The following is a 20,924-nucleotide window of genomic DNA, read 5'->3' on the forward strand; positions in this document are numbered from 1 at the left end:
AAATTCAAAACGGTCCGACACAGATAAAAATAATTACAATCTGTGCTGAAAAAATCATTGCTCTATCTTCAAAAACCAGGGAGGAAATAGTCGAGAGCGTTTGTATGGAGAATTGACCCCTACCGTATCGTCTTCATTTCTGAATGATCACGTGGAGATCGTTCGTGACCGTTAGCATACGCTTATGACTGACAATAATTACAATCAAAGAGTGTGCTATTAAGACTGACTTCTGTGGATTAACAAAGTTTGGACCGGTTTTAAAACAAAAATAAAATAAAATAAAATATCATTTATTTCAGACCTTGAGCCCATATTAAAATACAATAAGTACATAACACAAACAAATTAAATTAAAATGAATTGTAAAATTAAATTAAATTAGATGTAAAATTAAATTAAATTAGAAGTAAAATTAAATTAAATTAGAAGTAAAATTAAAACGAAAAATGGAAGATAGCTCAAAGAAAGAGGTTAAGAAATAGGTATATAGGACAGGAAGGTAAAGCTCAGAGCGTTCCAGAAAGCAAATTCAAAGCCGCAGATGTCAATATTCCCCTATTTATTAATCGAGTTGATAAAGGTGCCTCAACGTCGGATATTCAATCCTATATATTGCAAAAAACAAACGTCTCAGTTACTTGAAACACGATAAGGGTTATCACTCATACGGTGTTTGTACCAAAAAGTAAATTAGATTTGTTTTTAAATGATACGTTATGGCCGCAAGGTATATACTTTAGGCGTTTTGTTCAGAGAAACTTGGGAAATAAAAACACACATTATGATAACCACAGCCAATAGAAAATGTTCTCTCATTAGCTATAATTGCAAATCACTACCGAGATCGATTAATTGTATTCGCACGCTTTGTGATAACGCAGATTTGGTGGCCTTACAAGAATTGTAGCTAATGCCTAGTGATCTTGGCACTCTCGGCACAATAAGCATGGATTTCGCGTATACTGCCAAGTCGGCCGTAGACTCGTCAGCGGGCATTCTGCGGGGGAGGCCCCATGGGGGAGTCGCCTTGCTGTGGAGAAAAAGCGTATTTCCTTCGGTGACTGTAATCCCGTGTGTAAGTGTACGCCTTACCGCAATCCGAAATAATTTTGCAGAGAGTTCTTTATTAGTTTTTTCAGTTTATATGCCCACAAACTCGCGTGAAAATTTGCCTATTTTCACAGAGTGTTTAAGTGAGATAAGTGCCAAGAAGTCGCGTCAGTGTACATGTTGGGTGGTTTTAATTCGCACCCCGGGGAACTCTTTTGTAGTGAGCTCCTGGGCTTTTGCTCTGAGCAAAGTTGGCGTTGTGCGGATATGGATATTTTGGGCGCTGAGTCTAATACGTACACTTTTGTAAGTGACATACATACTGACTGTAAACGTTGGCTAGATCACTGCCTGGTGACTGAGGCAGCGTGGCTGAGTGTAGTTGACGTTAAAGTGCATCAGGATGTCTTTTGGTCTCACCATTTACCTTTAGAAATAATATGTGATTTGGGATCTGTAACGCCTGTATCAAATTGTGGGGAGCGGGTGGTTACGGAAAGTGGAGTGCGCTGGGGACATAGAGAGCTATCAGCAACTGAGCAATATAGAGTAATATGTAATGAGAAGCTGAAGCACATCGAATTTCACTCTATCTTCCGTGACTGCTCGGATAAGCTTTGTTGTAATGAGGTTCATCATCGACAAATTGACACTTTGTACAAGGACATTGTATGCATATTAAGGACAGCAGCGATGCAGACTTATGTTGGGTGTCCTAGAAAACGGAGACATTATGTAACAGGATGGAACAAGCATGTAGGGCAAGCAAGCAAGCAAGCATGGGAGGCTCACAGGATTGCTAGGCTTCACTTTCATGAATGGGTATTGTTTAACAAGCCGGGATCTGGAACCATTTATAATAACATGCGCGAGTCTCGCAAAGTTTTCAAGGCTAAACTACAATGGTGCCAGAAAAATCAGGAACAAATTAAAATGGACTTGATAGCTAGCCATCACTCATCGAAAAACTTTAGTAAGTTCTGGCAACAGACTAATAAATTAAATACAAGACCTAGCCTTCCTGTCAGCGTCCAGGGCAAGTGTAATCCTGAGGATATAGCCAATCTATTTAGTGAACACTACCAGATTCAGTCCCCGCTGAATGAACCAATCTCGATGCTCGATTCTCAGACGTCTGGTCCACTAACCTTTTTTAAAGCTCGTCAGATTGAGGAATGCATAAGACAAATGACTAGAGGTAAGTCTCCTGGACATGACGATCTGAGCATAGAGCATTTGCAAAACGCGGGTCCTCATCTTCCTAGAGTGCTGGCTTTACTTTTTAACTTATGTATTGGCCACTCGTATCTTCCGGCTGATCTTATGCGAACAATTGTAATACCGATCATAAAAAACAAAACTGGAGATATGTCGGATATTCGCAACGGTAATATCAAAAGTTTTAGACAGCCTACTAGATAAGCAACTGAGTACACATGTAAGTCTAAATGAGGCACAATTTGGATTTCAGACGAGAATGTCTACTGAGTCAGCCATATTTTGCCTTAAAAGTACGGTCAAATACTACACTAGTAGGAAAACGCCCGTCTACGCCTGCTTTTTAGATTTATCGATGGCTTTTGATCTGGTCTCATACAACATACTATGGAATAAGCTGAAAACAGAAACAACCCATCCTCCTGAGCTGATAAGAGTGTTTAAGTATTGGTATGAGAACCAGATCAACAGTGTTCGATGGGCGGGCGTGCACTCGGGTGACTACAGACTGCAGTGTGGTGTTAGGCAGGGAGGGCTGTCCTCACCCCGTTTGTTTAATGTTTATATTGACAAGCTTATCTGCGAGCTCGGCAACACCATGGTCGGATGCTCTATAGATGGTAACTGTATCAATAACATAAGCTATGCTGATGATATGGTGTTGCTGAGTCCGTCGATCAGTGCACTCAGGAAGCTCTTACATATATACGAGAATTACGCCGTGTCACATGGTTTAAAATACAATGGCAGAAAAAGTGAAATATTACTTTTTAAAGCAGGCAACAAAACATACCCGATACCTCAGCTTGAACTTTCTGTTGTTGCATTGAACCATGTGAAGTCCTTTAAATATCTTGGACACTGGGTGACCGAGGACCTTACTGACGATGCAGATATGGAGAGAGAGCGCAGGGCACTGGCTGTCAGGTGTAATATGCTGGCTAGACGGTTTTCGAAGTGCACTAGGGAGGTTAAAATAACCCTTTTTAAAGCATTCTGCCAGTCATTTTATGCCTGTAGCCTATGGACCAGTTATACGCAGCGTTCATATAATACCCTGCGCGTACAATATAATAATGCGTTCAGGATCCTGCTAGGGCTGCCTCGGCATTGTAGCGCGTCGGGGATGTTCGCAGACGCGCGCACGGACGGGTTTCACGCAATACAAATACAAATACAAAATCATTTATTCAGCAAATAGGCCACGGGGGCACTTTTACATGTCAATATTACAGAGTATTCATTAAAGTTAAACAAATGAAATTAATAGAAATATTAACTAAAAATATTAATCATAAGCAAAGTAGCTATACACTGATATAGAATTAGAGATGTATAAAGTCTCTAAATGTCATATTATTACTAACTATAATCAATACATAAAGAAAGTGCAAACAGATACAAAGATAAAAGAAATCTATAATACTTCAATAGTTGTAAAAGACTGAATATTACAAGTAAAAATATTATACTTAATCAAATAATCCATGGAGATGTATAGCGTCTCCAAGAGTCAAATTTTATAAAATTAAAATATTTAAAAGTAAAAACCTTTGTCAAATAATACAAAAAAAAATACAGAAAATGAACAGCTAAATTACACATTTCAAGAGATGTACAAGTCTCTAGTTGTCAATCATTAAAGAACAAATCAAGTTTACAAATAAGGGCCAATCAAGGTTACAAATTAAGTTTAAAAATATAATCAAAATCTCAGAGATGTATAAGGTCTCTAAGTGTCCAAAAAACTAACATTAACTTAATCAAACGACAATAAGGTCATTAAAGTAAGGAATCTATTTTAAAATAAAATATAATCAAAATCTCAGAGATGTATAAAGTCTCTAAGTGTCCAAAAGCTAAAATTAACTAAATTAAACGACAACGTGATGGTCTCTAGTGTCATCCTTAAGACATTACTTACTTAAGTTTAATTCTTACAAGAACCGAATGTAGTGTCTCGCAATCCGCTCAAAAGTAAAGTTAAATAATCTAACAAAACATGTGGCCCAGGTAAGCTTGAACAGACCAGTCTCCACAAACAGCACCCGTTCACGAGTATGACGCGTATCTCAGCCATCGCCTCCCTCAACCTCCATTCGGGAAGGTGGCGACCCGATCAACACGTCAATGGGGATTTTGTTATAAAAACGCTGCCGTCCTAAGGTAAAAGGCAGCTATTCGACATTTTGCCGAAATTGACTTATTATAATATTCGTAATGTACAGGTTAAGCTGCATCGACCACTTTTTTCCGTTTTTCGATATGTTGCCTAGTTTCCGAGAAAATTTCTCTAAAAAGGCAGTATTTGCACTAATTTTCCAAGATTTCCTAGCCAAAAAAGCAGCTATTTAACAAAACTAAGCTAAAGCAACGTAAATGCAGATATACGTTTTTTTACGCTCTGGTTACGTTGACATGTTATCCAGTATTACTAGCCTAAAAGTACGTAAAAGTGAAAAACTAGGCTAAAAATACGTACAAGACGTTATACGTAGTTTTAGCGTAGGATTTTGATCAATTTTTTAAACTGATACTAGTCTAAAAAAGCGTATATACATTTTTTCTGTAAAAAATGTCAAATACGTCATTTAAGCCTAGTATCGCTCGATTTTTTTACAACACAATATTAGTCTATAAAAACGAATAAGTGTTATACGTTCTTCTTATTTTGTATGGGTGTCATATTAAACGTAAAAAAACTTTTAAAATGGGTGAAAGTGCTGCAAACTAGCCTATAAAACAGTATATGCTCCAACCTTTGTCAATCCACCCGCTAGCCGAAAGATACTTTATGCTATGGAAAAGCCATCAGTGACGAGCTGCGAGCACCGGCGCAGCTTGTGGCTGACAGTACGAGAGCGCAGCTGGCTTTTTTCGCGCGAAATATTGATCGAAACCAAACGAAGTTAGGAAAAATACTGAATGATTGCATTTTTGATACGTTTTAACAATAATAACTATTGTTTACATTTCCTACATCATTTCTATTGTCATTTTTATTCGAGATACAAACATTTAACTCGATTTTCAGATATTATTGCTCGAAAGCAAATACGTCTTTTTAGCGTAGTTTGCGGTGGGAAAGTTGTTCGTATGTAGTTTTTTTTGCAGCAAACACTATATGAGGTATATTAATATTCCACGGTTTAAGTATTTAACGTTATCCTTTTTGGTTTAATTTACAGTAAAACAAGTAAATAATTTGCAATTATTGAATGAGAACGTTAGAGATGAATGTTGATATAGAGAGGGAGGGGTAAATCCAAACAACGATGAATGGATTATGTGAAATAGGATATTAGAGAGAAAGATATGAGTGTTGAGATGACGAAAGAGGAGAATGAAAGAGGAAGACCTGTTCTACCTACCCCACATAAAATGAGATAAGGGTATGAGGAATAAGAAGGAGAAGTATTGGCAGTAGTCTACATTTTCAACTATGTTTTATTTTACAAACATGGAATATTAATATGAATATAATATGAAATTGAATATGAAAATAACCATATTTTTGATAACCAGTATCAAAAAGCATAGGCATGTTCGTGTGAAAGTTAGGCCTATATAATAAACTTACGGGGTCATCTGCCACTGTTTCCAGAAAATCCATTAAATGACTATTTTGTTGTAGTCGAATTTAATTTATAACTAATTATTTTGATTGACTTTGATTTTGATACTCTCTATAAACTTTTGGATCGCAATTTTTGTATTGTAATATTGTTGAAGATTTTTATGGTTACTAATCCAGTAATTTCTGAATTGCTCGATGTTATCTGTTTCTTAGCTTAATTCATTTCAGGGTAGTTCGACGGATTTAATGTTTTCGCAACAAACTCGACATCATTCTCTTGATACCAGACCGGTACTTGGCGAGCGTAGTGAAAAGCAGCTTAATCGGACCAGAAGAATATTTGATCCCTGTACTTTCATATACTTAAGCAGAACCTGCTTATGAAGGCATTCCTTCTTGTAAATCTAGGAATGTAAGTTTCCTTAAACAAAAAACGAATAGACAAATTGCTTGCCAAACCACTTTTTGCCCAAATTTTTCGCAAAAAATCATTTTATCGTAGGTATTTGAAACCTATTAGAGGTTGAGGTACCTCTTGGTCGTTTAACTTCCGAGCTCGAGTTTTGACGGGAGATTCCTGAGTTTGGATGCGTTTTGGATGTATTTGTTTCATGTATATAACCAGCCGCAGTGAATGACGCTCTTTAGCTTACTGAACTATTGCTACATATTCGCACAATCTCTAATAGAAATTGGTAAAATTGTTTTTTGTTTGCAAACTGTTCGTCGCATAATAATTATATTATCTTTTTCTCTAATTTTTTTTATAGAAAAGAGCCAGGTTTTTTGGAGCGACCATGAAATTCTTCTAAACTGTATGTATAATTCATGCGAAACCATTTGGTAGTAGGTAGTGTAAACTGCTTTCTAACTCACATCTCGTGCGGCCAATTTCATAGTCATCCAATTCCTTGGCAGATAGATTGGTCACAATTAAAACCCGTTGTTGTTCTACCTCTCATCTTGGCATTAAAATTACATAATTATAATTTATTTTGCCTCCAATTCTCAGAAGTGACGCGATAGATTGACATATGACATATGATATAAAAATTGACCTTTTTTTCAAAGCAAAATAACAAATTGACCTTTTTTATCATTACTTACTAACTTGTTTCCATTAGCAACGTAAGAAAGTTTCCACAAAACTCCGAATTAGTACACGTATGTTTAGTATACAGACGGCACTCTTATCATCTAGGCTTTGAGGAAAAATGACGTTTAGATACTAATAATTGACTATTTACTGACTAATTTAAAAGAGTAGGTATTATTGTGTACTGTAAAAGTTTATTATATTATATTTATCACTATCCAAAAAGAATCGATAGATCTAGTTTTTTTTTAAGTAAATAGGGACAGAATGGCGTTTTCTTGTTTCTTTAATACATACGTTTTTAAACGACGTATTTGCATTTTGTTCCAATTTCTTCCAAATATACTAATCTATAAAGCCGTATATACGATTTTTTTGATAGTATGCGTTCTTTTAGACTAGCAGTACAGTCGAAAATCTGGAAAACTCACTAGGATACTAATTAAAAAGGCCGAATAACTACGATGCTGCCTTTAACTTAGAATCTCGAGTGCTAGATGGGCATTGTTGCTAAGCAATAAGATAGTATGTGATTATATACGGCGTTATAGCCTAGTTTAAGAGAAAATCCTAGATTAGAACACCGTATAAAGCATGTTTTACCGCTTTCTTGACTAGTAATATCTACCATTTTTGAAGCTTAATACTATGCAAAAAGGCTTTTATCGAATTTAAAAAAAACCAGTCGCTGTACAAACACACAAATAATGTCTAAAATAAGTAAACACTTATACCTACTATATACAAAAAGAAATAATGAAAAAAGTTAATCCGTTTTGTAGAAATTCAAAAAAGAAGGTTTTTTGCGATTATCTCAAAACTAGCTTTTGTCGAATAGCTGCCTTTTACCTTAGGACGGCAGGATGTTTTTCCTAAACACTATATCATGTCTGCCTTTAACAAGAGTGGGTAGGTCATTAATATATACTAAAAAGAGGAAGGGACCAAGAATTGAACCTTGAGGCACTCCGAGGGCTACCGGGGACCCCGCCGAATGAGTTCCATTAATAACTACTCTCTGAGTCCTATCCGACAGATATGATGAGACTAAGTCGAGGGCACCGGCTTTTATCCCGTAGTGGCTTAATTTTCGTTTTAAATTTTCGTGATCTACGCAATCAAATGCCTTGGACAGATCACAGAAAATTCCAACAGCATCTTGAGCTTTTTCCCAAGCGTCAAAGATGTGCTTTAGGAGTACCGCACCAGCGTCAGTGGTTGATCGACCTTTGGTAAAACCAAATTGATTGCTATCAAGCAGTTTATTTCTGTTGAAATGCGACAGCAGTTGATTTAAAATAAGTTTCTCAAACACTTTGCTTAATGCAGGTAGTATTGAAATCGGCCTAAAGTTCGTAGGATCTGTCTTCGTTCCTGATTTAAACAACGGGATAATTTTGCTATGTTTCATAATATCTGGAAAAGTGCCAACATCAATGCATCTGTTGAAAATCTCAGCTAAATATGGTGCAATAGATTCAATAATGGAATGCAAAACTTTGACTGACAGGCCCCATAGATCTTCAGTTTTCTTTAAATTCAGTGATCTAAAAGTCTTAAGAACTATGTTCGGAGTGATATACGAAAATTTGAAGAATTCTGTACATTCCGCTACATTTCTCTTCAAAATTTCTTCAGCGACATCTGGCGACGAATTAAGAGACTTTGTTGTTTCTACCGGTATATTCGAGAAAAACTGCTCAAAATGATCTGCCACTTCACGGTCGGAACTTACTAAAGCGTCACCAATTCGTAGCTTGTAGTGCGGATCCTTCATTTTACGTTTCCCAGTTTCATTGCCGATCACCTGCCAGGCAGTTTTAACCTTATCACTAGAATTTAGGATCTTTTTAGACAAGTGATTAGCTTTCGCGGCGACACACATCATCTTAAAAGATTTTGAAAAATTCCGAACATGCTCCAGAAATTCCGGCCTTTTATCAGTGGCTTTTAAATCGTATAAGTCGTAGAGTTGGCGTCTTGTCTTATGAATATCCGGCGTAGCCCAGTCGCTAAATTTAGTCTTGGTCCTGCTTTTTACTTTCTTTTTAGTGAAACAGACATCAAATTCATTTTTAATGCAGTTAAATAAATCAGAACTCAAACAATTGGGGTTTTCTTGCGTACATGAAAGACAACATAATCGTTTGGTAACATTACGATTAAATAAATCTAGGAGCCTTTGAGAGATTGGCCTACATAAAGTATCTTGCGGAATTTCTTCTGTTTTCTCATTGAAAGAAGCTTTTAGACCACAGTGATCAGAACTTAGGTTGTTAATAACAGATTTACTAATCGCATCCTTGTTACTAAAAATGTTATCTATACATGTAGCACTGGTTGCTGTGATTCGAGTGGGTTCGCAGAATAAGTTAACCAAGTTAAAGGATTTGAAGGTGTTTAATAACCTTCCACATAATGGCGAATGTTCAAGTATGTTGACATTAAAATCGCCACACACAATTATACTTTTTTGGGTTCTAAAAACACTACTAAGTACGTCATCTATTACTGATTCAAATACATTATAGTCCGCCGAAGGGGGCCTGTACACGCATATAATGATAAATTGGTCCATCTCAACACAAGAAAGTTCAATATGGCGTTCTACAGACATGTCAACAATGTCTCTGCGCTCTTTACTTTTTAAGTTATGCTTAACCATTATTAATGACCCGCCACGGTTACTAGATTTCCTAAAAAAAAAACTAATTATACTATGATTCTTAAAATTAAACATAAATTCATGTTCTTTAAGCCAGTGCTCAGTAATACAGAGTATGTCAATATTCGACGACTGCAAATACAAATCAATTTCAAGTTCCTTACAAGTGAATCCTTGGATATTTTGGTGAACCAGGTTCAATAAATTGGTTTTACCTATCATACTAGCATCGCAGTGATCAATAAAAATGGAGCCGGCTGGTGCACTCGTTGTCGGAGCTGTTAGTTTAAATTCAAATCACCAGACGGCTTCATCTCGAAACCCTCGCTACCGGGGCATGAAAAATTAAACCGTTTCATATTATTATTAAACGCCGTGCTAGCCACGTCGGGGCCTTTAATGTTATACGCTAACAGGTCAGCACATTCTACTAAATATCTCCTCGGTAGGTAGGTTTTCTTATAAGGCATAACAAACTCATCTATAAATTTATTCGTATCAAAATACGAAATCGTACTACTGTACAACGCCAAATTATATAATAAAGAGTTGTAGTGAAACACCCTCTTGTTGACTTTGCTAGACATTCTGTACGGGAGCGCACAAATAATGATCTTCGCAACCTCTTCTCGGTCGACCTTCGACAGAGTAGCGGATAGTTTTAAAATATCTCGCTTAGTACAGTCGACACTGTTCCCTATGAAAACTACGAGCGTGGAGTCGCAGTCAAACTCGCCTGCAGAGATACAGTCGATCAGTCGATCGACGGTGGCCCCCGGGTGACAGTCGTTGATGACTCGGTGGTGGAGGCGCTCCGCCAGCAGCGCGCCCAGGCCGACGCCCGCCTCGTCACTGTACAGCACGGTGCGGGCGGCGCGCGGGCGCGGGCGCGGCGGCGGTGCCGGGGCAGTGGCGGGCGCACGGCAGGGTGCGGCGCCCGGCGGCGGCGGCGGCGGCGCAGTGGCGGGCGGCGACGGAGAGGGCTCGACGTAGGTCAGCAGCGCCAGAGCCAGCTTGGCGAGGCTCGGCGGCGAGGGAGCCGACTCGACGGCGCGCGGCGGCGGCGGCGGGGCCGGCTCCGCGAGGCGCGACCGTGACGGCGGCGAGGCCGCGGTGCTGACGGCGGGCTCGCGGTCGCGGCGCGGCTCGGACGCGAGGGAGAGGCGCTTGGCGAACAGGGCGCGCAGGGAGGGTGTCCCCGGCGCGGCCAACGCGGCACGCAGCGCGGGCGACTCCGGCTCGACGGGGCGCGTCGTAGGCCGCGGTGACTCCATGCGCAGCGGGTACCCGCTGCCCGGCACTAGAACATCATTCATAAAAGCTATGTATTCCTGCAATGCTTTACTTGAGAGTTCCTCTTTATTATTGAGGTCTTTTAACTTTAGTTCTAATTTTCTTATTTCATTAGAGCGATGATTCAACTCTTCGACTGTCTGGTCCAATTGATGCTGACAAATTAAAAGTTCATCACTTAAGGCCAAATTACTGAACTTGGAGTGAAATTTCTTGAATACTAAATTATGGCGTTTCAGTAAAAGTTTTGATTTCCTTATGAATCTACTTAATTTTAGATATTTTTTGATTTTGTTGGATCCCTTCATACTAATTTTATTAACCTCATTGGCGGGACATTTTACAGGACTTGTTAAACTTTCTACTATTGGGGAACACACTGTTTCATTATGAACAAAATCTAACTCAAAACTATTAAGTTCTGCAAAAATACTTAAATTGTTATCCGTCGGTCTGGCCTGGCCCGAGCAATACTTGCAAGTCATTTTTGCTTCCGACTCCTCCAGCTGCTGTTCCAGGTCCTGGATGCGTTGCAGTGCCTGCTCGTGTATCTCCTGACATTGCTTGAATCTGTCAACGATGGCCTGTAATTCATCTCGCTGCCCCTGCATATCTTCGAATTCGACATCTTGAGTTGCAAGCTGGGCTTTGAGACTTGTATTTGTTCGAACAACAGACTCAATTTCCTGCTCACATTCTTCCTGTTCTTGAAGAAGTTTTGTGTTCAACTCATTGGCCGTTTTGAGCTCTCTCTGCAATCGTCCGTAAGAGAGTGGCGTCTTTCATGCGCAGGCTGTCGGGGGGCCCCGGCACGATCTTGAATGCATTATCATCCAAATTTGACTGTCCTTTTATACGCAAATGGAATGAAATACACATTAAAATTTGATAATTATTATTATTTAGTTTAATTAAAATTGAGTGACTTACTGTAGTAGTGTTTTGAAATGTAATGTTTTTAAATACCTAATACCTAATGTTATTTATGATCAGTTTTTATTATTCATTTTTAATTTATTTGTAGTTATTTGAAATACATGTCCAAAAAAAAAGCCTTAACTAAAAATAATTACAAACAGTAATTAGTCAATACCGCTCCGCACCGCCTCCGGTGCAAAAGTGCCCATAATGCTTGCGGCATTACCCCGTTGGATCGCTATGGCCAGCCTTTGCACCAGAAACGATTCGGAGCGCGGGTCTTCTCCCTTTAACCTAAGTCGACGGCCCACGTCACGCACAAAATGCTTCGCGTCCGCGCCCCAGCAGCCCGCCGTCTCCACCGCAAAAGGAACAAAAATGTACCCCGGGCCCAAGGGCGCATATTTCTGCCGTATTTATTTGTTATTATTTAATTTTAAATTAATTTGATATGTTCCTATTGTTCCTACACTAACATTAGTCTTTAAGAAAAAAACAAATGTTACTAATACAAATATGGGTACAATACCTGAAATAAATGGTTCAATTCAATTCAATTCAAAAACAAAATAAATGAAAAATAAATTAAAGTGTCAACTAAATTACAATTTACACTTATGCTATTTGGCCCATATATGGGAGACTGGTGCATGTACTGACAACCAGTGTCCCATAAATATTTTGCCCTAATCTAAAGTATAAGGAGTTCTAATTCGTCTTGTAATTTATTTAGTTTCTAGACAAAGAGTACAATTGTTGACGTTCCGTGGTGAACGATATGCAACTGGCTCAGTCACACCGATGCGGAAGAACGATGTAGAAATATATGTGCCGTATGCTTTGTTGCCACCAACGTGGTAAAAAAGTGAGAGAGATAACTACGATGTAACACGAAAGTGTCAACGATTGTACCCTTGGCTACAGGGCTGTATGCAATCGTAGTCCTATCTAGGTTGTAAAAAAGCCAGACAGACAGACAGAGCAGCACCATAATGGTTCCTTTTGTATCTCTTTGGTACGGAACCCTGAAAAGCTGTAAAGTAAAAGTTGTATAAAAGGAATGAAAATAAAATATGAAACAAAGGTGTGAATTTATTTTAATATTAGATACAATAAACACTTTATCAACTGAGAGTTTTTATGTACAAAATGATTGCACCTTTGTGCAAGTATCATAAACGGCAAATTGTTCATATGTGATTTTATGTGCCATAAAATAAAACTAAAGCTGTGCTTTGTACGAAGGCGTGGTTAATAGAATATCAATTAAAAAAAAATACAATGGCCCATTTCTTAAAGCTGAAAGTTAGAAGTTACAAGCGGTTGTCAATGGTTGGGAATTTTATATATATATTATGTATGTATTGATATATTTATATATTGGTTAGGTACTTATTTTGTATTTTATTTATGTACTCTAGTATGTAATTTATTTAATAGTGTCATTTTGTATTTATTAGTTTATATAATTGTTAGCAATATTTGGGATTACTTTTGACCTTTATTGTACTCCTGTAAGTTTGTCTATCTTACGTACTGGAACGATCCTCTCATCTTCTCCAAGGTTAGCTGGAAGAGATCCCTTATAGGGATAAGCTCGCCTTTGTATCTCTATTCCTACAAATTGTATATAAACTGTTGTACACAATAAAGTGATTACTACTACTACTACTACTAATATGACAGGTTGGAATGAGACTTCCGCTTGTAAAGTTTTGAGAAATGGGCCCCTGGTGTAGCCAATTCTTTAGGGAACATAATATTTATGCCACAACAGTACGCGAACAAAAATACCTGAACAGAACCTAATATTATGGACATAAAAGCGTGTTCAAGTATGTTTGATCGTGTATGTGTAAATGTAAGATAATGTAACTGAACGCATCTGTACAAAAATACCAATTAGTAAATAGTATTACCTAAGTAAAATCAATTGAATCAAAGCATATTAAAACGAACCAAACCTGTATAAAATTGTAAAATAATCAAGCTACATTATACCTGATGCTGATACCCTTCCCACAATCCCGACTAAATAAATATTACGTATGATATGCATACCGCATCTTGCATCTTCATGAACATATCTTAATGTAACTTTACTGGCTATCTGGTGTATAATATAAATACTGAAATATGCTGCTGGCAGCACCCTAGGTTAGGTTTTTTATAATGCGTTTATATGTTTTCATATCTCATTTTAATATACATTTACATTGTAAAAATCCTAACCCGAAGAAAGACAATAAAAACCTATTACATGATATTTCTTACACCACCAGATGAGACTGAGCCCCCTGTAAGCTCAAGAAGGCTTGTGTAAGACAAAAAAAATGTACTTAAATACTTCCATAGAAAACATCATGACTAAGCAACAAATATCTGAGCTCCTCACACAAATAAATGGCTTTACTGGGAGTCGAACCCAGGACCATTGGCTTAGCATGCAGGGTCACTATCCATTAGGCAGACCGGTCGTCAAATATAGTATTAATAAGTAATCTATTTCGCTTTAAAGTCATGCGGTTTGGTTCTCAAAATCTGCTTGTATTGAGTTAAGAACGCTTGGTAGAACGTAGTCGTCCTCAATTCTACTTGGAACTTTTTACAGTGTTCAAGAACTACCGGGTAGAGGTGTCGCAGCTCGCCGTGGTCCAAGGTTGGGAATAGGTGGTGAAGGAAATGGTCTCCGAAACGAGTGAGAGACTTGAAGTGGTTGCCGACGTAGTCGGTCCTTTCAACCACTGTGTCAAGTTGATGGAGTCCCCAGTCAATATACTCAGCCCTGGAATAAGTAGTAAGGATTTTTCATGTACTAAAATAAGGACCTGCCCAGAAACGAAGTACGTAAGTAAGTTACAGCAGCGCTAATCTTTCGTTTTCGTTGACAACATAATAATATACTCGTATAGTTACAGGTATGTTGCGCTGGTATAGTGAAATCCTTGTAGAATATTTTATTTTTTTATAGAACCGTTTAGATCGCTAAATTGAAATCTCTCATATTTTTTGCTGATACTGTTAATGCTATACTTTGCGCGATGGTGGCGATGGCAGCGTCTTGTCACGCACACTACAACAAATATCTTGCTTGCACATACAAATAATTTCGCTGCATATAGAACGCTGCGAAAATCCACGAGAGGCATATGTTCAGCAGTGGACGGCAATATGCCGAGAAGAGAAGAGGTTATTTAAGAGATGCTTTAAATACCTGGCCTTATCGCCCTCGAAGAAGTTGTCTTCTGCATGATGTCCCGCGGTTATTCCATACATAACGAAGAAGAAGCTGGCAGTGAGCATTATCCCGAGCCACACTGGGATTGTCCAGTAAAGAGGGAGACCTCCGAAGTACCACATCCATGTCGGCACGAGGAAAGGAATAACGTTGGTCCAGTTTAAACGCTTCCCTCCATGGTTTATTGTAGAGAATACAACTCTGAAATTTAAAATGCACGTTATTAAAATAACATGAACATTCATCATAGACACATGAAACTAGAGATGGGCCGAATATGGACTTTGCCGAATACGAATATTCGGCCGAACATTCGGTTCAGCTCTTACCGAACCGAAAATTCGGCCGAATATTCGGTTACGCCATGTTTTAAAAGGGGATGTTCATTAAAACTATTACTATTATTATTGTACGGTAAAATGTAATATAGTCATAAGTTTTTTTGAAATAAATAAAATAAAAAATAAATAAATAATAAAAATGATTGATAATGTTACATATGTTACTACAACTATGTTTTTATGATTTAGTGGATAACTAAAACTTCGTTAAAAGTGTTAAAACCGCACTGAACTCTTCTCAACTCTTAAACTAAGGTTTTTTTGCTTATTTACAAAACAATTGTATTTATATTTTGACGCATAGGTTTCTCTCTTTTTAGCAGTTCCTTAAAAAGCTACTAAAATAGGAGCGTTTTACCCAATGGAATACGTAAGATTTACATTAGTTATTTACTTTGTTTATTCGGTAAATATTCGGCAATGCAACCGAATTATTCGGCCGAATACGAACATTGAAAAATTTGCCGAATATGCCGAATACCGAATATTCGGCCCATCTCTACATGAAACCATATGAAACTGTAGCTTCAGTGCAACTCTTAGCAAATAAGGAGTTGAAAAACAACGAAATTGTGATATTGCAATGACAGGTTGCTTGCACACCACAATTGAACCTACTCACATCCCACAGTCGACTTCTAAGAAACCTACGGGAGGATAGTGTGCGATTAACCCGTCACCATAGAGGTACATATTCATCAGAAAAGTCTCTAATTTAAAGTTTGTTCTGTATTTGTTTCTTGCGATCTTCATCAGATCGCCGCTGGTCTATCTTATTGAGATAGCTACCTATTTTGGCTTCGTAATCCAAAACGAATTTTGGTCTCCGAAACGAAAGCAACTGCCCTGATCCTGCGCAACCTTTTGAGAGAGATGACGCAGATCTGACGCCACACGGTCTTCAACACACAAATAATAAATATAAAATCATAAAAAAATGGTAAATTAATTATTTATAACTTACTCTTTTCCTAGTTGAACCGTGCATGCGAAGGAATATATAACGGGCCAATATACAGAAGCCAGTTTTTCGAACATAGATTTTGACATATAAGGCAGGAACATTAAGAAAGGTTCAAATGCACTAAGTTCTAGGTCTTGAGCGGTATTTGTATGAAGATGATGCGATAGTGCGTGCATAATGCGCCAATCTCTGAAAAATATTCATAGAATATCAAATAAAAGACAATTATGATACTCGGAAAAGAGGAAGGGAACAACAATGAAATTTGTGATACTGCATGTTATTATTGCTGGTTATAATCGAGCTTCCCCTCGAGGCTTTTGTCTTAAAGTACATGTTAATGCATTTTTTGTCGTTCAGGAATTCTTTGGTCACGGTCCGTTTGCATTATCACTTCAAATATACGGTAACATGTATTGTTGTAGAATTAATATTATGTATGATCAGACAATTATCTACAGACCATTGTAATACTAATGTCGTATTTACAATAAAATAAAATACACATTTTTATTTTTTTTACCTCTCGTTTCCCAGTCACGCACCACCCCTTTTTTGAGTTTTTCTAGACGTAATATTACGTTATGGATTTGCTACTTCTCACTATAATATTTCTTATTACAATCATTAAAAAAAAACCGGCCAAGTGCGAGTCGGACTCGCCCACCGAGGGTGCCGTACAAACTTTCAATAGGTAGGTAGTTAAAATAATCCCTTTCATTTGAAAAAAAAAATAGGTACCTTCAATTTGTGGAGGACTTTGACAATTTGTGTTAACAATGTTTATAATTTTTCCAAATCGACAGCATAAGTAGTTATCGAGATATTTAGTAATGTGACAGACAGACAGATAGACAGACAGATAGATAGATAGATAGACAGACAGACAGAGAGACAGACAGACAGACAGACAGACAGACAGACAGACAGACGGACAGACGGACAGAGCGGCACCATAAACCCGTTCCTTTTGTACCGTTTTGGTACGGAACCCTAAAAAGTAGGTCTATCCCTAACAGTGTCAACAACTAAAGTACCATACAAAGAGGATCGAGTATTATAGAGAGTTACTGTCAAAGTAAAATGTGTAATCACAGTGCATAGACTGCCATCTCACGACACAGGCTTAAAACTTTTGAACCTCAGTATTGACAATTTGGCCCATATTCTTAGCTTGATATGTGTTAAAATGTCAAATATTTTTTCACCATACCAGGCTTTCTGTGCTATTCGAAAACAGATAGCAAAATTGCATTTTATCCACAAGGGGGCAAAGTAATTTCATACGAATTTTAACTCGATGTCTTAATCTGGCTGCTAGATTTTACCTATAAATGATGATTTTGAATCATAAATATTGAATAAATTGATGGATTTCATTTATTTTGATGTTTTATAGTCAGTATTTTGTTCGTGTTGGTGTGGTGAAAAATTTTATGTTTTACTCGGTGTTAAAGTTTGTTTAACCTTCGTGCCTTGATACCCTCGCAACGCTCAAGATTCCACTTTTTTTTTAAATCTTTCGCTTGCTCGGGTATCAATATTGGCACGTGCGGTTAAACAACTACTTTGCCCCCTTGTAAAACAAATAACTATTATTAGCGCCATCTAGCCGAGCGTTCCCCAAAGGTGTAACGCCATCTTGGCTACCGTACCTTTTTCATTATGGTTTTGAGGTACGTTATTTTCTTAGACTTTATCCGTCTATACGGAGTTACATATTATGTCTTTGGTACCATATTAACAGTAGTTATACTCACGTACCTGTAAGAAGATCCTAAAAGATCAAACAAATACATTCTCCAATTATCCCGTCGGTGAAAGTAGTTGTGAGCAGAAACCGCAAGGGATGACAGAAGAAATCCGCTGACCGGTATGATGGCCAGTCCAATCCAAATGCTCTGGTTCATCATCCAACAAGACAGGGAACTGGCAAATATAAATGCCAAAAACACAAGATCTGTCATCATATTGCTCCGTTTTCTTTCGCTCAATGGTATCTCCTTTAACTTTTCAGCGACTTTCGGCTTTAGGGTTTTGTAGAAGCCATCTTCTTGGAAAGTGAATGGAGAGTTCCTAGGAGTGCTGATCTTTTTCACGAAGTATTTTGGCAGTTCTCCTTCGGCAACGCCGTGTAGGTGGTGCGTTTCAAAGGCTTCTGTTATATCCGTTCCCTGAATAAAATGTCAGGTTAAGTTAAGTTACATAGGCATGTCATTTGTGACTTTGAATGATTTATATTATAATGCATAATATTTCAGTTCAATATGTATTAGCTGTCTAAGTCAAGGTAGACAAAGGCTAATACGTACCGTAGGTCCACATCGATAAAAGTGGATGGAATAACGTGCCAAAAGTAGGTTTTACTTAACAACCATTTTAGAACTCGAAATGTTAATATGGACATGAGATATAACATTTTACATCTTTATAAGCTTGATTGTTCTAAATATGTATAGGTACTTAGATTTTCCCTTTTATTACATACACCCACACGCACACACTCACACACATAGGTATGTATATATAAAAAGTGTAAGAACAAATACCAAAAGTCTACTAAGTATTGTGTGTACCTATGTAATACAAAAATAACAATGAGAAGGTACCTACAACTCAATTCTAGACTTACTAACAAGACAATTGATTTATAATAATAATAATACTTACAGCAAAAAGTCATACTCGTTCACTCTAAAAAAAATTTGGTTGTTCCTATCAATATTTTGATAGTCGTAGTCAAGCATCTTGATTCCATACGAGCCTGATAAGATCTTAGACAAATCAAATAAGGTAATTTTGATTGCTCTTACTTTTGCAACGTAACTGAATCGATTAAGATCTTGTTCAATAATTCCATGAAAAATAATTATGCTAACTAAATTACCTTAGTAAGTTCAACTAAGGATTGAATCAACCTATGTTACATAGTTATGCCTAACAAGTTAATAATTGATTCAAGGTGTACAATGGTTAGGAATAACAAAACACCTAAGTAATTAGTTCAATCATACATTCCCTTGTTGTTTTTAGTAATCAGCTTTATTTGAATTATATAAGATCGTAATTGTAGTGATTAACTTAACGTCTACTAAGAGAAAACTGCTCTTAGTTGGTCTTCATTTTTTAGAGTGTTGTTGATTATGTGATCGTGGACACAGTCATGTTACATACATACAAAGAGAGATTTTTTTTTATGGGATAGGAGACAAACGAGCAGACAGGTCGCCTGATGGTAAGCGATCACCGCCGCCCAGGGACACCCGAAACACCAGATTTTTTTTAAACTTTAAATACTGTAACATATGTAACAAAAAATCAAATCGTTAATTATTTTTTTAATTATTATTTTTTTTGGGCGGTCGAGGTGGCGTAACGGTTTAGCACGTCAGCCGCGATAACTGGAGACCCGGGTTCGATTCCCGCGGCTTCGCCACCAGTAGGCTTGATCGCTTTTTCTTTAGCGTATGGTATCTATTTCATTTATAATTTAAATACCTTAGTAAGATTGATCCACTCAGCTCCCCCAGGGTGTACCATTGCGAAGCTCGTCAGGTCATAAATCGCGTCATGAATTCTCCAGAGTCCCTCGGCGCCATCCTGCATGCGTTTGCCCTGAATCCAGTGCTGGGGGGTCCGCGGCTCCGCATTCCGCATCACGGGATACGCCAAGTGCGGAAAACTGACTTGGCGCTGATCTTGTACATTTTCTACAACTACTCTCTCGGAGTTTGGTGGCATCTTGGTTTGATCTGAAACATTCGCATACATTATGAATCTTACCGAAAGGTGAATGTATTATAGATGTAGGTATAGTATAATTATATTTTCATTTATTTTGTAGTTTATAAGTTATTTATCAATGATGAAATGATAAAATGTTAATTTAAGGCGTCAAATTCTAACTTACCTTACACGTCAAAATATCAACAGTTGTTAATTTAATATCGTATTTTACGTAGTATAAGATTTCAAAATAATGCTTATTCATAAATTGTTTGTTAGATAACTTAATCAACACAACGTTCTTCAGATACTGTGTCAAATATTGCATGGGAGTTTGTTTTTGTATAGACGGTTGTATCTATTTTTTATAATGTTCTTTCAGGGTTAAATAAATTGAAAAATGAACCCATATTTTGTTTATCCAAACTAAAGTGTCTGTTTGTTTGTCCGTCTTACACGGCAAAACGGAGCGACAAATTGACGTGATTTTTTAAGTGGAGATAGTTGAAGGGGTGGAAAGTGACATTGGCTATTTTTATCTCTTTCTATCGCAAACGAAGCCGCGGGCAAAAGTATTGTATACTACAACCCAATGCTGTGTAAGTACACAGCAAAATGGAGTGTACAAGTTCTAAGGAGGGTTTTATTTTGATCGGTGTAGGTATTGGCATGTTACATTTCACCTTAGTCCGCCCTTAAATTCGTAACATCATAAGAGAAGACACCAGTGGGTGTAGTCTTCAATCAAAAACAAAAGATGTTTTTTATTTAAAATATGTTTCAAAAACTATTGAGATGGAGGCGTTCTAATCTGTGTATTGTACATATAATTAAG

At 37.5% G+C, this 20,924-nt stretch overlaps 1 protein-coding gene across 1 annotated transcript; it reads right to left on the reverse strand.

Annotated features, from left to right (window-relative positions):
• Nucleotides 1–13,679: 13,679 nt before the first annotated feature.
• Nucleotides 13,680–20,561, reverse strand: LOC125224689 (cytochrome b5-related protein-like). The gene is made up of 6 exons (XM_048128119.1): nucleotides 20,274–20,561; nucleotides 19,862–20,115; nucleotides 18,128–18,537; nucleotides 16,364–16,552; nucleotides 15,035–15,259; nucleotides 13,680–14,605 (listed from the first exon to the last, which is right to left on the reverse strand). Exons 2-6 carry the CDS (start codon nucleotides 20,102–20,104, stop codon nucleotides 14,323–14,325), a joined length of 1,350 nt encoding a protein of 449 aa, XP_047984076.1. The 5' UTR covers nucleotides 20,105–20,115; nucleotides 20,274–20,561; the 3' UTR covers nucleotides 13,680–14,322.
• Between the last annotated feature and the right edge of the window lie 363 nt (nucleotides 20,562–20,924).

The sequence above is a fragment of the Leguminivora glycinivorella genome, chromosome 3 (assembly GCF_023078275.1).
Source record: "Leguminivora glycinivorella isolate SPB_JAAS2020 chromosome 3, LegGlyc_1.1, whole genome shotgun sequence".
NCBI lineage: Eukaryota > Metazoa > Arthropoda > Insecta > Lepidoptera > Tortricidae > Leguminivora > Leguminivora glycinivorella.